This window comes from Oryza glaberrima, chromosome 3 (assembly GCF_000147395.1).
Source record: "Oryza glaberrima chromosome 3, OglaRS2, whole genome shotgun sequence".
NCBI classification, from domain to species: Eukaryota; Viridiplantae; Streptophyta; class Magnoliopsida; order Poales; family Poaceae; genus Oryza; species Oryza glaberrima.
This window is the reverse complement of record NC_068328.1, coordinates 3,848,490-3,860,894: the sequence shown is the minus strand read 5'-3', so window position 1 is coordinate 3,860,894 and position 12,405 is coordinate 3,848,490. Positions and strand designations below refer to the sequence as shown.

Sequence of the window (12,405 nt, the reverse complement as noted above, 5' to 3'; positions counted from 1 at the left end):
CGAATAATGTGCGCTGTTCTGCCAACGACGAGGCTCTAGGATTCGTGCGGATAAAGCCCATTATGATTCGCGCGTGACAGATGGGCCAATATCGTGGCCTGTTGTCCATGGCCCATGGGCTTTGGCTGCGCGGCTCTCAGCCGAATTTCCACCAGCAAGGACAGCATATGCCATAGCTCTAATCTGAACCTTTTTATATCTCAATGTCTTCTTCCCTCCAACGTTTGATGTTTTTTTTTCTGTTGAACGAGTGCCTTGATTTTCTTCGGTACTACTTCCTCCGTTTCACAAATGTAAATCATTCTAACATTTCTCACACATTTATATTGATACTAATACACACACACATATATATATATATATACATTAACATCAATATAAATGTGGAAAATGCTAGAACTACTTACATTGTGAAACGGAAGGAGTATAATATTGCCTTTTTTTTTTTGTTATAAACACCTCAAGTCTAGAATCGTTTACAGCCTTGATTCTTTTCATGAGCACCTCTCAGAAGTCAGAACCAAACACTAGACAATATTTAAAAAAAAACGTGAATCATAGACAGTGACTCTGTTTGGCGTACGCACAGACGACCATACCATTCCGTGGTCTTTGTCTGACGGAGGCAATAGCACTGGATGCTCCCATCCGATGGCCTAACCCAAAGAAAAAGTTATATTTTAAATTTTTAAACTTAATTTTGAGATTTTTTTTCAGCGTAGTTTTTTTACATTAGTTTTTAAGTCAGTAAAAACACATATATAAAAGTTTTACCTATAAATATATTTTTATTTTCTAATAAATCGTTTTGACTTATTAGAGAAAAAGCAGGCCATGAATCGCTAACAAGACAAGCAGGGTAAACAAATCAAAACGATCGAGACCAATTTGACATCATTATTTTGAGAATGCAGAGCGCTGTCAGCCTGTCACCAGTTTCCTGCCAATTATCGGATCAAAAACGAATGATCTAGTGCTCCTCACCGTTCGTTGAGTCCCTGTCTGGGTGTCGCCGCTGTACCTGCATGGTCCCTTGCACTTGATGGCTCTGATGCCAGTGCAGAGTACACACAGATTTGAAGAGGTAATTGACATAGCAGCTCAAGGCATGCACGAAGCATGTCGCACGATGAAATTAACCATGTATGCTAATATGTTATCGCCCTCCAGATGTAATTAGCTGAGACAGAGAAGGCATCACATAGATCATTTGGAGCAAGAGAGTACATGATTAATGGAACTACTGCAACAGAGAGTTTTATTTTCTGGAAACTACTGCAAAAGAGAGTTTTGAAATTATCCCAACACTCCAACTGTCCAAGTTCCAACAGAATCAAAGCCAATTCTTTAATTGTATATACTCCGCGGTCGAGCTAATTGATCCATCGATCCATAGCCATTTTTCTGTGAAGCAAAGGAGCCCGCTATTAATAGCAACGGCAGGCCATCATCCTCTCTGCCCCTTGACACCCACACCCCTCTCGGCCTCTGCTCGTCGTGTGCACGCACAGTGCACCGCGTGTCCGCGCCATGAAGCAGCGGCATGCCACCGCCACCGCCTCGGCGCTCTTCGCGCTGCTCCCGCTGTCGCTGCTGCTCTTCCGGCTGCTCGTCCTCCTCGTGCGGCTCCGCCTCGCCGCCTTCCGCGACGCCGCGCTGTCCCTCCACTTCCTCGCCCGCCTCCGCATCCGCCCCGTCCACCTCCGCCTCCCGGGCACCGACGCCACCACGGTCCGCGTCTGGTGCCCCGCGGCGCCGTCCGCCAAGCCGCCGCTGCTCCTCCTCCACGGCTTCGGCGGTGACTCCAAGTGGACGTGGGCGCGCAACCTCCCGGCGCTGTCGCGCCACTTCCACGTCTACGCGCCCGACCTCCTCTTCTTCGGCGCGCACTCCCGCTCCGCCTCGCCGCTCCGCACCGTCGCGTTCCAGGCCCGGTGCGCCGCCGAGGCCATGCGGCTCCTCGGCGTCGACCGCTACGACGTGGTCGGGATCAGCTACGGCGGGTTCGTGGCGTACCGGCTGGCCGCCGTGGAGGGCAGGGACCGGGTGCCGAGGGTGGTGGTGATGACCAGCGGCGTGGCGGCGACGCCGGGGGAGATGAGGGAGATGGCGGCGCGGGAGGAGAGGGCCGTCGAGGAGTCGCTGCTCCCGGAGACCGCCGACGGGCTGCGCCGCCTCGTCCGCCGGTCCATGCACCGCCCGCCGCCATGGATGCCCGACTTCGTGCTCGACGATTTCATCAAGGTCAGTGCCTTGCCTCTGTCCGATCGATGGCCCGTGTCGTCTTGTGTGTTTGCTTGGTTTTTTAGGCGCAGTTTTGTTTGCTACTCCCATGGATCGAGCAGATGCTGTGCTATGCGCGCTAGCTCAGCATGCACGTGCTTTGCTTCAGCTCAGCACATTCCAGCACCTACTACCACACTCGCTAATCCATCCAATAATGACTAGCCTGTGCAAGGCAAGAGTACATCTTGCCGTTTTCAAATAATTAACTGGCCCGATTAACTTTCACTACTAAAGCCTTGTCTTAATTACAGGCCCCGTTCTTTTCTTTTTATTAATATGTGTATTTACCAAGGTTTTCATTAGCACGTTTTTTAGCTAGAAATTAGCGTCAGATAATTAGCACGTTTTTTTAAACTAGCAAACGCTATTTTCTTAAAATAACTTTTCATATAGAAGCTGCCTTTAAATATTAGCAAATAGAAGTTATTTTTGTGTTTGTAATAATTAAAACTTACATGTGCTTCATTTTGCATGCACTAATTTTATCTTATATTTTAGTCTATCTCAAACATCAAGATAAGAAAATGAAAAAAAAATCATGTGGGACAAATTTAACTTCGTGATGTTGTATATAGTATCGTCATCGGGTTTTAAATATATAAGTTAACTTTTAGAAATGGTGTCTGATCATTTATCTTATTTAATAAAATTATACAAGTATTATTTACTCCCTCCGTCTCATAAAAAACTAATCTAGTACCATATATAACATAATTGTTATTGTAAGACTGCCACTAGAAAATTACAAAAATGTCACTAAAACTATCATTCGAGTGGTATCCTTGCAAAATTGAAAAAACCGGTGGCAAATTTGCAGATGCCCCTACTATGAATGGGACATACATCTGTTTAGATTCGTAGTACTAGAATATGTCACATCCAATTCTAGATTCGTTTTTATGGGACAGAGGGAGTATGTTGCATTGATATGAAGATACTTAAAATCTGACTTGTATTTTTATATTTGTACTAAATCCATTTTAATAATCCGAAACAGCCAAACATCTTGTTTTTAAAAATCACCAGTGACGTATATTTAAAATTGGGGAGCAATTTAATTGTTCCTGCAAGATTCACATGCAACATTTCCACTTACTGATAGAATGGAACAAGCCGCTTAAGGAAAACCTCGTTAATTGGTACAAAAACAGTACGGGGAACTTGCACTCTTTGTACGGTTGCGTATATGCATGTGTTGTGCACGTGCCGGATTGTGATGCAGAACCCCCTAAGTTTCTTTATCACGAAAAACATGTACATTGATCGGTTTTTGAGCAATCTTGCCGGTCGAGCGAGGTTAGTAGAGTTTATATACGAAACTCCAGCTTAGACTGGAGTGTTCGTTTAGATCGTACTGTATATACATATGCGTTTGACTTTTAAGTATAAGCCTAATTGAGATTTCCACGAGTTTGAATATAAAGTTAGGCCAAACATGGTAGCAGGAATTAAGCGAGAACAATTGATAACAGTGCCATATAAATTGCATGGTCAGGTGGACACATCCAAATTAAGCCAGAGTAGAACACGCTATCCTTTGCATGTGAGCAATTCCTGAATCAGATCGTACAGCACCATACGGCACCACCAGAGATTAATTTGGATTTGCATTTAGTAGCAAATTTGAAAAATACTAGAGTAAAATATAGATCGGCAATTCAGTACTCCTACACGTGTAGTGCTGGAGGAGAGTGGCACGGGCACGTAAAGGTAAAGTGCTCCGGTAGATCTGGACTGACGTGGCGGTGATGCGTACGTTACGTCAAATCTCGTGGATTCTGTCATGGGCGCTGGGCCCTTACGTGGCCCACGTGTCGTCTTCAGGAATACTACTCGAAAATTAGGCGAGGGCCAGCCCCAAAATAATGTTGCTGCTCACTAGCTGCCACTTACTCGTATTTTGTTTTTTTTTTTGGTGGATGTAACACCGATCAAGCACTCCAATTAAAGTATGGCCTCGAACTTTGGCGTGTGATTCGAGCTGGTCTAGGACGGTGAAAGCGTAACCTTTTCTTATTGCAAGCTTGCAACACGACAGCACCAATCTGCACTACACGAACTTGTAGCACAAGATCTCACATTTCTCGTAACTTTCTTTGATTTTTCAATGGAGGGAAAAAGCTTTGCCTCATTTTAACTTTGCAAAACAGAACAAACAAAACGCCTTGTATGGACACCATTGACGTGGATCCGACCAAGTCAAAGGGTATAAGATGAAGACGCCATGCCGTGCGCCGCCGTGCGTAATAACGTCGGGGGTGGGGGAAGCGAAGAACGACCAGCTCTCGACCGAACGCCGCAATGCGGCGCGCGTACGCCAGCTGGTGCACGCACTGAATGTATACAACGGCAAAGTACAGTAGCACATAGTAACTCCAAGAGCAGAGCATATGCAGGGGACATATCAGCAACTAGCATGGACGATAGAATGTCCCTCGGTATGGAGGGATACGATCTTCGCGATGAACTCGATCCTACATGGGATACGCCGCTTGGATCGAGCAATGAATTGCATGTGCACCCACCTCTATCAGCCGTGTGCCCCTTTCCGAGTTGGTCGCCAATCAGCAGATCAATGCGTACTCTACTCCTTTTGGTTGTTTGGGAGATTTGGAAGGAGAGAAATCAGCGTATCTTCAAATATAAAGAGTGTGGTCCCTAGGCTGTTGGCTAAAATGAAGGAAAAAGCACGAACTTGGATTCTCGCTGAAGCAAAAAAATTAGCGAGTTTCTTTCTCCACACGTATAGTTTGTATAGCTTTTTTTTTCTTTCTTTCTTTAGAGGCTGTATTTTTCTACCGTTATATTTAATAAAATAGTACAATCTCGTGCTGATTGCATTAAAAAAAAGCATAGGGGACTCACGTGTGCTTCCCTCCCTTAACGATGAGCATTTGATCAGGAGTTCAGGACATATGCAGTTCGAACTGGACTCGATTCTAAACGGGGAGATATATGGCATTTCAGTATGTCAGAATGTAATTTTGTACTGACTCTGTTTTTTTTTTTCACAGTTGATGTGCGTGGTTCAGAGGAAGGAGAGGACCGAGCTGCTGCACGAGCTTCTCAAGAACGGAGCTGGCATCGATCCCCTCCCCGTTCTCACTCAGGTATGCCACATCCACATTTCCAGTGTATGGACTGTGTATACATACATACGCCAATATGGTTATAGAGGCCGGATAATTTTTTTTTCAAAAAATAGCATACATATATCATGTTTTTAAAAACGAGATTTGGAGAAAGAAACATCCCTCCACGTTGAAAATTAAACACAGGATTTTAGGTTAAAATCACACCCATCTTATCACTGTACTATCAAGTGCATCTCATATGCCATGCTTTCACAACACTCAACAAAAGAAAATAAATACTCTAATGCAAATGATCTGATTGCCGGGCCAAAAAAAAAAGTGATCTGATCGATCGATATCCCATGATCGTTTGTCTAGTCATCAATCTCAAACGGAGTCCACACAGAAAGCGTCATCATCCCGTACTGTTGCTGTAATGCTGTTCATTACTTCATTCTGTCATATGCGTGTCTACACTGTACTTTCTCTCTCTTCTTCTGTACTGTTGCCCGATCGATATCTTCCCTTGGACCCTTTCTTTAATTTTATTGTTTGTAAGCAACTAAATAAGTTTTGGTGTGCACCACAGAAAACGTTGATTCTGTGGGGTGACAAGGACCAGGTGTTCCCGTTGGATCTCGGCCACAGACTGCAAAGGTAAAATTGGACATCAAGTACCTAATTTCACCACTTCGGTATACCGCATTAATGCAGAATTGATGGACGCTTGATTGCAAAAAAAAGCAGTGATCACTGTGCCTTCGCATGGCTGTGGCTGCAGGCATCTGGGAGACGTGTCACGGCTAGAGATCATCAAGGACGCAGGGCACGCGTTGCAGTTGGAGGGAGCCGACCAAGTGAACCGCTTCATCAAGTCTTTCCTCCTGGACTCGTGAAATGGGCCGGAAGTTGGGAGTGGCCCAGCACTAGAGCCCTGCTAAGAAGTACTAGAAGCAGGAGCTCTCGGAAAGGCCCAAACCAATCCAACTGTAACCCGGATTTGCCCTCTATCCTCAGATGCCGATAGTGTAATGACCCTATTTGGGATGTAAAAAATATATACTATGAACTATTGATTAATTGTCAAATATGAAATCTCCCAATAAAAAAAATGTGATGCTCACGGACTCTGTTTTTTCCTCTTGACTATGGAACTGCAGGCAGACGGCAGTACCACTAAAGTGGCTAATTTATTGTTGTGATCATTCTGAGATCGTCAGATGCATATGTTCTTGACAGGTCGATAAAGTAATTAATCTGTTGCTGCTTGCTACTGCCCACTTGGTATTATTTAGCACAGTACAGCTCAGATGGCAATCTCATGCTGTCCTTCACTTGACGACTATCTTTCTCCTTTTGTTGAGAAGGCCAGTGCGGCGGCAATCTCTTCCCTTGGCCGCTACTCTCTCACCTCCACTAGCGGAGTACTAGTACAATGCACCACTGGCGATATACACGTGTCAGCATCATGGAGCCCGCCCTCACCAAACGGACGGCTCTCCTTAACCCCGTCAATAACATCGCCTCCCATTCAAAGAAGCCCACCACCAACTAACGAACCGGAATTTTCCTTTCCTTAACTCGTGATTAAGTTTGGTACACGCCCAACCACCAGTGTTAAGTGTGAGCCTTACGTTTTTTCCTCGACCAGACGTTATCACACGAGGCGCGCTGCTGCTGCGTGAGCGAGACTGCGAGAGCTCAGTGGAGGGAGAAGACCATCACCACCATGGGCGCCAGCCTGAGCCTCGTGCCGCTCCTCGACTACTTCGCGCGCCGGGAGTTCGCCGCCGCCGGCCTCAGCCCCGGCGCCGTCACGCTGCCGTACCCGGGCGACGGCGGCGAGGCGACCTGCACCGTCCACTACTGGGCCTCCACGGGGGAGCCGCGGCTGCCGCCGCTGCTGCTCGTGCATGGGTTCGGCCCACGGGCCACCTGGCAGTGGCGCTGCCAGGTGGGCCCACTGTCCCGGCATTTCCACCTCATCGTGCCCGACCTCATCGGCTTCGGCGGCAGCTCGTTCGGCGGCGACTCCGCCGCCTCGCCGCCGTCGGAGGCTACGCAGGCGGCGGCGCTGGCGTCGCTGCTGGACGCGCTGCCGGGGATGAAGGGGAGGCGGGTGGCGGTGGCGGGGACCAGCTACGGCGGGTTCGTGGCGTACTGGCTGGCGCGCACGGCGGGGGCCGGGAGGGTTGGCCCCGTGGTGATCGCGAGCTCCGACCTGCTCAAGACGGCGGCGGACGACCGGGGGTTCCTGAAGAGGGCCGGCGACGGGTGGAGCGGCGTGGAGGAGGTGCTCCTGCCGGCCGAGCCCGCCGCGATGCGGAAGCTGCTGGAGATGGCCTCGTGCCGGCCGCCGCCGCCGGTGCTGATGCCGGACTTCATCCTCCGCGACTTCATCCAGGTCAAAACTGAAACCACTCCCACTACTTCTCGCGCTGACAATTCAAAAACTAGGCCGTCTCGAATCGCTCGTACGTAGCATAAAGTTGGATTTCTTTTAAAAAAAAAAGTATAAGAAGGGCATCATGTTCCTGTTCGATCCGTGGAACTGCTGCTCGCATTTTTATATACGCTCTGAACTGTGAAGACTGACAGTGGAGAGCAAACATGTTTTTTTTAAAAATTTAATTAAACGCCGGATGAACAAGAACGCATAACATTACACGCACAAAATCACACTCGTCCAACACATATTCAAAGAGACATAAACCAACAATATATCTATAATCTTACTAAAATCATGTTGAAAACAACCATGTAAATTACTCCTACCATTTAGAGCAGGTACAATAGCAGGCTATAAGCCAGCTATAAACATATTTTAAAGAGATAAAGTAAGATAGAGAAGAACAGTGGGCTATAGATCTGTAGCCAGCTGCAGCACGGACTCCAATACGTAATGTGTGTATGACAGGTGGGACCAGGTATTAATAGTATAGTAAGCAACTATTGTATGAATTGGCTATTACATTAGCTATAAATGATATGGAGCTAGTAGTGGGCTATACTATTAAACTTGCTCTTAGAGCAGGTACAATAGCAGGCTATAAGCCAGCTATAACCATATATCGAGAAGAAAAGTGAAGAGAGAGAAGAAAGCGGGCTACAGATTTGTAGCCGGCTGCAACACAGACTCCAAAATGTTATGTGTGTATGAGAGGTGGGACCGGGTATTAATGGTGTAGTATATTTTTATATTTAACTATTGTATGAATGAGCTATTAGATTGGCTATAGATGTTTTGGAGCCAATAGTTGGCTATACTATTGACCTTGCTCTTAGTAGTACTCGCTCCGCCCCAAAATATAACAATTTTTCTACCAACATTCTCTTCTTAACCAATCACAACCCTCCACCATTTACTTTTTCCACCTACCACCACTACTCATCCAATCACAACCCTCCACCACTTACTTCTATCTACTTTCTTAATATAACCACGCTCAACTCTAAAACTTCTTATATTATGAGATGGAGGGAGTACCAAATAAGCATAGTAGAAGATTATATATCCTGTCATTTCCATCTGACGGTTGAAATGCATGAATCAAAATATGCAACTGTTGATCGAAATACGCAGTTGCTTTTTTTTTTTCTGTTCTCAGTAGTAAGCCAAAAATGTAATTTCCAGTTGTTTTCTCTCTTTTTCGGTTAATTTCTGTCCTCGGGAATGTAACAAGGTGCCGCATGAATTGGCAGCCATGGGATGCAATCTCCAAAACATTTCCAGCTGGGCCGATATTCCGCCTGGGCCTGGAACGTCTGGTGACCAGCGATTTGGCTGGATCGTCACAGTAATATATTCGGTTCTCGTAAAAAAAATGTTGGTTTTGAACTTGCACTGGCATCTAAACAAATGACGACAACTCACAGCTAAGTAATGAATCTAGCATCCATTTGCAAGAGGCAAAGCCATGCACACTGCAATAATACCCAACAACTTTTAGCGGGTGCTACAGTTTACACAGCTCATGTTTGTTGAGATTGGTAGTATATCATTCAGAACTTCAGATTACTCACAGAAGTAGCCAAACGCCACTGTCCTCTGAAATAGATGGTTTTGTTATCTTCTACTATATCAGAAACTTTTCACGGAGAACAGAGAGCAACTTATTCAACTCTTCAAGGGGATCACAGTTGGCACAGACAAGTTCCCAGTAACTCCAATATCTCAGGTAAGTGACAGACTTATTACAGTATTTCAACCAGTGAACTCACTGACACTTACCGTAGCTGAAACCTTTCATGTTTCATTGGCATTGTAGGAAGTGTTGATTGTCTGGGGAGAGCAAGATCAGTTGTTCCCGGTTGAGAAGGCTTATGCAGTTCAGAGGTAATGGATAGTAACATACTAGTACGAAGCTTCCATTTCAGTATTTAACTGAACACGGATTGACGTTTCCTGCACAAAATTCGCTCTGTCCAGTTCTTTGGATGGGAAAGCTAGAGTGGAAATCATAAGCAAAACAGGCCATGCTCCACAGCTGGAGGATCCAACCCGGTTCAACAAGATCCTGCTAGACTTCTTGCTGGCTACTCACAAGCCTGATCCTTCGTCAAATGGCGCATCGCAATAAGTCGGATGGCCACTCGAATATTTGATTGATTGAAATAAGATGGTTAGCCACCTTCGTCCATTCATAGCTAAAATTTGTACTACGAATTATTTGAGAACGCACATTGAGAAATAATTAAAGAAAATGGGTGGATTGTTGATTTGTTTTCTTAGCCATCTAAAGCATTGAATAGAGTCAATGGAGAGTCAGGGCAAATGTTTGGTTAGCTTACCATAATATCAGTAAGCTAAATTCTGTGAAGTTTTGGTAAGGTTGGTGCATCTCGTTTGTATCTGTTGCTGAATTAAATCAAAACTTTGAAAGAGTAGGTAGGACTATTGTTTGATGTGAAGATTTTAAATATCAACATGCTTACCAAAAATCCTATCTTCAAATAGATTGGCACCCTCAAGATTCTAATAGCAAACCAAACAATGACTAAATTTATCACATCACCAAAAGTTCTGGTGAACATCAATCAAATAAGCATATATAGGGGAACCCTCGAGGGAATATCCCTTGTTTACTTAAAAAAAATCAAAAAAAAATAATCCAAACGGTTATGAAAAAATCTAGAAAAATTTAACAATACTTATACAACACTCTATTCAACTCCACAAAATCTTAGGTCAAAACTCAACTCACACAATGAGATTAAAAAAACAATTTTAACGTATGAATAGTACCATATATTGTTCACATTTGAATATGTCTTTTTAGTTTCTTGGTATGTAGATCGAATTTGAACTTAATTTTTATGAACCAATAGATATAACTATACTCTACATTGTTAATTTTTTATAGGCTTTTTTTATAATTATTTGTATCAAATTTAGAAGAAAAATATACGAGGGGATGCCCCACCCAGGATTAAAATCCACTCCCTATGTATACAGCCCTCTATAGAAGCAGCTATAGAGCTGGTTAGGGTGGTATACGTCATTACATTTACACCCCACCGCTCTTCCTTCTCCTCTGTATGCATCTCACCGTGGCGGCGTTGCGTATGCCAAGCTAGTACTACCTGCTACTATCCAATTTCTCTACTAGAGCCCCGTCTCGATCACTTGATCACGTCCACGTAAGTCACCATGGGCTTCGGCGTCATCCCGCTGATGGAGTACATCGCCCGCCGCGCCTTCCTCGCCGCCGGCCTCCGCCCCAGCACCGTCACGCTCCCCTCCACCTCCGGCGACGGTGAGGCCCGGACCATCCACTACTGGGCGCCGCCGGGGGAGCCGCGCCTCCCGCCGCTCCTCCTCATCCACGGCTTTGGCCCCATGGCGACGTGGCAGTGGCGGCGCCAGGTGGGCCCCTTCTCCCGCCGCTTCCACGTCATCGTCCCGGACCTCCTCTGCTTCGGCGCCTCCTCCTCCTCCTCCTCCCCGCCGCCGTCCGAGTCGGCGCAGGCCGCCGCGCTGCTCGACGCGCTCCCGGCGCTCGTGGGGACGGCGGCGCGCGTCGCCGTGGCCGGCACCAGCTACGGCGGGTTCGTGGCCTACGCCATGGCGCGCGCGGCGGGGCCCGAGAGGGTCGGCCCCGTGGCGATATCCAACTCCGATTTGCTCAAGACGGCGGAGGACGACGGCGCGTTCCTCGAGCGCGCCGGCGGCGGGTGGACGCACCCGGCCGACGTGCTCATGCCGCTGGACGCGCGCGGAGCTCGCCGGCTCATGGAGCTGACCTTCTACCGGAAGCAGGCCGGCGCCATGCTACCGGACTTCGTGATCCGAGACATCATGAAGGTGACGAAGGATCCATATAAATCACTCAAAATTCCAGCGAATTCCTCGTGTTCTCATGTTTATATTTTGAACATTGTGCAGAGCACAAGTTTCTTTCATAGCTTGGGTGCACTGTTATGCTAGCAAACACACTAATGTTGCATTTCAGCAATTTGCAGAAACTTTTTTCGGACAAGAGGGAAGAGAAGATCGAGCTTATGAATGCTACAACTGTGGGCACGGATGCATTCCAGCTTACACCATTGGCTCAGGATGTATTGCTTATCTGGGGAGACCATGATCAGATATTCCCCTTGGATAAGGCATTTGCTGTCAAGAGGTAAAATAATTCACAGCAATACAAAATTTGCAACTGCAGATTAACCTTTTTCCTTGTGCTTATGACGGTTGCAGCTGCTTGGGAGATCATGTTAGATTGGAGATCATCAAGAAGACAGGCCACGTGCCTCAAATGGAGGACCCGGATCGGTTCAACAAGATCGTGTTGGACTTCTTGCTTGGATCTCAAGGTTCCCCTTCAAACGAGCATTAGATACATATGGTCGACTGGTTTGATTCAGCTTTGCAGAAAACCCATGACCCTTAAAAATACAAGAAAAGAATTTTGGGGGGGAGGGGCACGCTTGAAGTGTGATGTACGATGTTAATAGCCTAATAACAACTCCAAAATCAAATTCACTGGATGCATACAGAATAGAAATGCTTCGTGTACTGTTGTGATGTAGTATAAACAGTGAGCAT

General features: G+C 46.3%; 3 protein-coding genes across 3 annotated transcripts; all 3 read left to right on the top strand.

The window, feature by feature from the left end:
• The first annotated feature begins 1,204 nt into the window (after nt 1-1,204).
• On the top strand, nt 1,205-6,488 carry LOC127766611 (uncharacterized). Its single transcript, XM_052291707.1, has 4 exons — nt 1,205-2,244; nt 5,301-5,396; nt 5,950-6,017; nt 6,142-6,488. The coding sequence occupies exons 1-4, from the start codon at nt 1,531-1,533 to the stop codon at nt 6,254-6,256; spliced, it is 993 nt and encodes a 330-aa protein (XP_052147667.1). The 5' UTR covers nt 1,205-1,530; the 3' UTR covers nt 6,257-6,488.
• Nucleotides 6,489-6,970: 482 nt separating this feature from the next.
• Nucleotides 6,971-10,084, top strand: LOC127766612 (uncharacterized). The gene is made up of 4 exons (XM_052291708.1): nt 6,971-7,764; nt 9,446-9,538; nt 9,629-9,696; nt 9,790-10,084. Exons 1-4 carry the CDS (start codon nt 7,090-7,092, stop codon nt 9,938-9,940), a joined length of 987 nt encoding a protein of 328 aa, XP_052147668.1. The 5' UTR covers nt 6,971-7,089; the 3' UTR covers nt 9,941-10,084.
• Nucleotides 10,085-10,222: 138 nt separating this feature from the next.
• LOC127766613 (uncharacterized) lies at nt 10,223-12,255 on the top strand. The gene is made up of 3 exons (XM_052291709.1): nt 10,223-11,664; nt 11,823-11,983; nt 12,058-12,255. Exons 1-3 carry the CDS (start codon nt 11,011-11,013, stop codon nt 12,194-12,196), a joined length of 954 nt encoding a protein of 317 aa, XP_052147669.1. The 5' UTR covers nt 10,223-11,010; the 3' UTR covers nt 12,197-12,255.
• Nucleotides 12,256-12,405: the final 150 nt, after the last annotated feature.